General features: G+C 41.2%; 1 protein-coding gene across 1 annotated transcript; it reads right to left on the minus strand.

Moving 5' to 3' along the window:
• Positions 1-461: 461 nt before the first annotated feature.
• LOC148216683 (kazal-type inhibitor-like protein) lies at positions 462-1,820 on the minus strand. Its single transcript, XM_088134777.1, has 4 exons — positions 1,766-1,820; positions 1,392-1,420; positions 821-930; positions 462-507 (listed from the first exon to the last, which is right to left on the minus strand). Exons 1-4 carry the CDS (start codon positions 1,818-1,820, stop codon positions 462-464), a joined length of 240 nt encoding a protein of 79 aa, XP_087990903.1.
• Between the last annotated feature and the right edge of the window lie 1,730 nt (positions 1,821-3,550).

The raw sequence follows: 3,550 nt of genomic DNA on the forward strand, positions 1-3,550 counted from the left end.
AATATAACAATAAAACTGGTAGGTTAAGACATGAGGCTAGAACGTAGGAGTCCCTGAGTTCTAGTCAAGCCTGAGGCAGAAAGCCAGCTGGGTAAACTTTGCCAGCCCCTGTCTCTCAGCCCTAGGAAGGAGGCAAGGGCAAACCACTTCCCCCAAAAACTGACAAGAAAACAGCAGGGACTTGTTGAGGCAGTTGCCAGGAGTCTGGGTGCAAAAGCACCCAGACGCACATGCACACACACACACACAAAGTATGCTGATACATTGGTTCCAAAAGAAGACTCATGGAGAGATAACGCTTTGCTTTCTTTATTGATAAGTTAGACTCAGACATTTAATGGAGCAACGGAGTAGAAGGAGAGGGAAGAACAGAAGTTTTTGTAAGTATTTTAATGAGCAAGGCATGAAGATTGTGGGATATTTTTTAGTAAATGTTCCTTAGTCTGCTGCATTTTCAGATTTCAACATCTGCCAAAGTGTCTCAGCCGAAGTCTTCTATGGCTGGAACTGATGGGAAAACAAAGCCAAAAATTACACATGAGAACCACAGGGGTGCATCCACCATCGTGGCCCATTCAACCCAAAGACTATAATAGTCTACAAGGTTACATGAGATCTCCTGAAACTGGCAAGTTGGCTATGCTTCCCTCTCCCCCTGAAAGTAGTAAAATATTCTCCTTGTCACCACTATGCAGAAAATATTTTCTGAGTGAATATTCACAGCCAACATAGAACTAGCAATTTTTTTAAAAGTAGAATTCCGGGGCTGCCTATAAAAATGGTCCCTTCTCCAGCTGCACAGAGTGAACTGTATACTTACATATACGCATTGCAGAAAAAACACCTGTTGGGATAAGTTTCGCCATTGGAACCACAGTGGGGCTGGTACAGCAGGTTGCAGAAGTTGCTTGGGTACCCCTGACAATAAGCCTGTGGGAAAAGCAAATGGTTCATTTCTTGGGGCTACCCTGCCCTTCTTTTTAAGGCAAGACCGCAGAACCTATGATCATAACCTGAACAGCTAATCTGTGACAAAATGATTATCTATAATTATCCTGGCAAACTGTAATTGCTTCTTCTGTAAGATAAGACAGGACAATCCCAGATGGTTCACTCCTGTTGCCAAAATGGCCATCCCTCATCAGTCATGCTGGAGAATGGATCTTATAGTCTTTATGTTCATATAAAAATCATAAAAATAACTTCTTTATCTTATATGTTTATTTATGGTTCATATCTTTCCCAGAATAATTTTTGCATTCTAAAATTTAGGCAGTACAGTATATCATTAATAAAGAATTAAATTCTAAATACAGTTTCCCCATTATTGTGTATCATCACTTCTGATGGCTCAAGGGGACTTCATTTAATAATAATAAACTGGGACTCACTGGAAGATGAATTTGTCCGGTAGCAATATCTGAAATACAAGGTGTAAACATTTGAAACAAGTCCATATTATCTCATATTTTTTTCTCTTTAATTTATTTGTGTGTCTGTTTGTACCCTGTCCCTCCCTCCCCACCTTCCAACTAAAAATCATTGACTAGCTGAAAGAAAATGAACAAATTTGTACAAATTCAATAATAACTGATCATAGTAATAATGGTGCTAGGGTATCATAAAGAAGACCTGAAACACAGCTAAATAGAAGACACTGTTGTTAATTTCATTAGAAACTATGCTTACCTTTGACATGAAAGAACCACTTTATTTTCACTACAGGTAGAACCCACTTACCAACTGCCTTGCAAACAGAACTTACTGGAGTACAAGAAGAACAGCAGCAGAGTGAGCACCAGAAAGCCTCCTGGCTTCATGATTGCGTCACTGACTTTGGTTGAAGTAGGACCCTTCTGTTATGCAGAGTGCAGCTAAAACCACAGGTCATGTCAAAAATACACACCAGCGTTAGAGAGATTTAAAGAATGCAATGTCCTTATCTTGTCTTCCAAAGAAATCTAGCCAGAAAGTATAAAATATCTGGTTGTTTATTGAAAAAAATAGAAAACTACATAAAATACAAGTTTCATGCAAAACATAGAAAAAATCACTTCTTCTCATATATGTGGCATCCAAGACTTATCCACTACACAAGTTTAACAAAGTCTCTAGCCAAAAACTCTCAGAGAAGAGGTACACTACTTGGTAATTAGTTACTACTACATAACCCATAAAAACTGATTACATGATGGCTAAACTTCTACTGAGCAGTGAGGCACGTAACCCTCACACTTTATTGGCTGTATGCACCACCCCTTGAGTAACTAGCATACAGATGCCAGTAGGTGGCAGTAAATAGCAGTATACGTGCAACCTAGAAGGCCACAATAAGTCACATGATTTCTCTAGTCAAAACAATATGTTTGAAGATAGCGAGATGCATTTCTTCCCATGAGAAAATCCTAACACCTTCGGAGCTGTAGATGCTGAAGGTGAGACCTCAGAGCTTTCCCCTGTCTCTTCAGGCTATATACACATATCTTGACTACTTTGGTGATGTAATCTCTCCCTTCCACGTGCAATAGGATGTGGAACTGGACTGTTGCTGAAGTGTGTGGCAAGCTGACCAGTTTGTTAACTTCCTTCTACACAATGAACCCAGGATTCAAGAAATGTGTGGCAACCAGCATTAAACAGATTAGCAGCAGATGTCAATTATCATCTTGACTAGGGCCACTCTGTTCTTTCAATTGTCTTGGGAGCCAATTCTTAGGGACCAAATTTACCTTTCTAATTTCCTTTCCTTTTACAACTTCCTATCCTCCTATCCACTCCTATGTGGAATTTGGGTTTAACAAATGAGAAAAACTTTAGTGTGTGACAAGTTTCTAGTATGTATAAAAATGTGCCATATCTGTTGGCCTAGATAATATTTGGAAAGGTCTCTAGATGATTTCTGAGTTGCTGTTCGCAAAGTTGTTGTGGCCAAATCATGGGCCTCCCAGTCTTGGAGTCTGCAATATGTAATCGGAGACCTCCTTTGTAGTTCTAAAGGGGAGGCTTTTAGGGAGGGCTGTGAGTGGTACCTTGTAAGGCATTTCCCTCTGTCATAAAACATTGCACCACCCCACCCTGCAGTCACATGGCTGCATTTCAGGTGCTTGGCAACTGGCTCATATTTATTTCATTTATTTATTTTATAACTGGCTCACCTCATTTCAGGTGCTTGGCAACTGACTCTGACTCTGATTTTGACAATATCCCTCCAGCTGAGCCTGTGGAATGTCCACAGCTGAGCCTGTGGAACACCAGCAGGGAAGGTTGCAATTGGAGGGGACAGAGAGGAGCTGAAATCCTTCTGAGGGTTACAGAAATGGAGCTCAAATCCTGAAGATTTCAGTTCTGTACCTGCACCCCCAGGAAGGATTTCCACTCCATGCCCAGAGGGCAGGAGAGACACTTTAGTGGGCTGCAGTAACGTTTGAGAGTGAAAGAGTTGCCTGCTGGGAGGATTTCAGCACTGCGCGAAGCTGAAGTCCTTCAGCAGGCGGTCCTTTCGCTCCATCTGCATAACGACCCGAGAGATTGCTTAATGACTGAAACTGGG

The sequence above is a fragment of the Python bivittatus genome, unplaced genomic scaffold (genome assembly GCF_059951505.1).
Source record: "Python bivittatus isolate LINGU-HERP-01145 unplaced genomic scaffold, Pbiv_v1 ctg000080_np1212, whole genome shotgun sequence".
NCBI lineage: Eukaryota > Metazoa > Chordata > Lepidosauria > Squamata > Pythonidae > Python > Python bivittatus.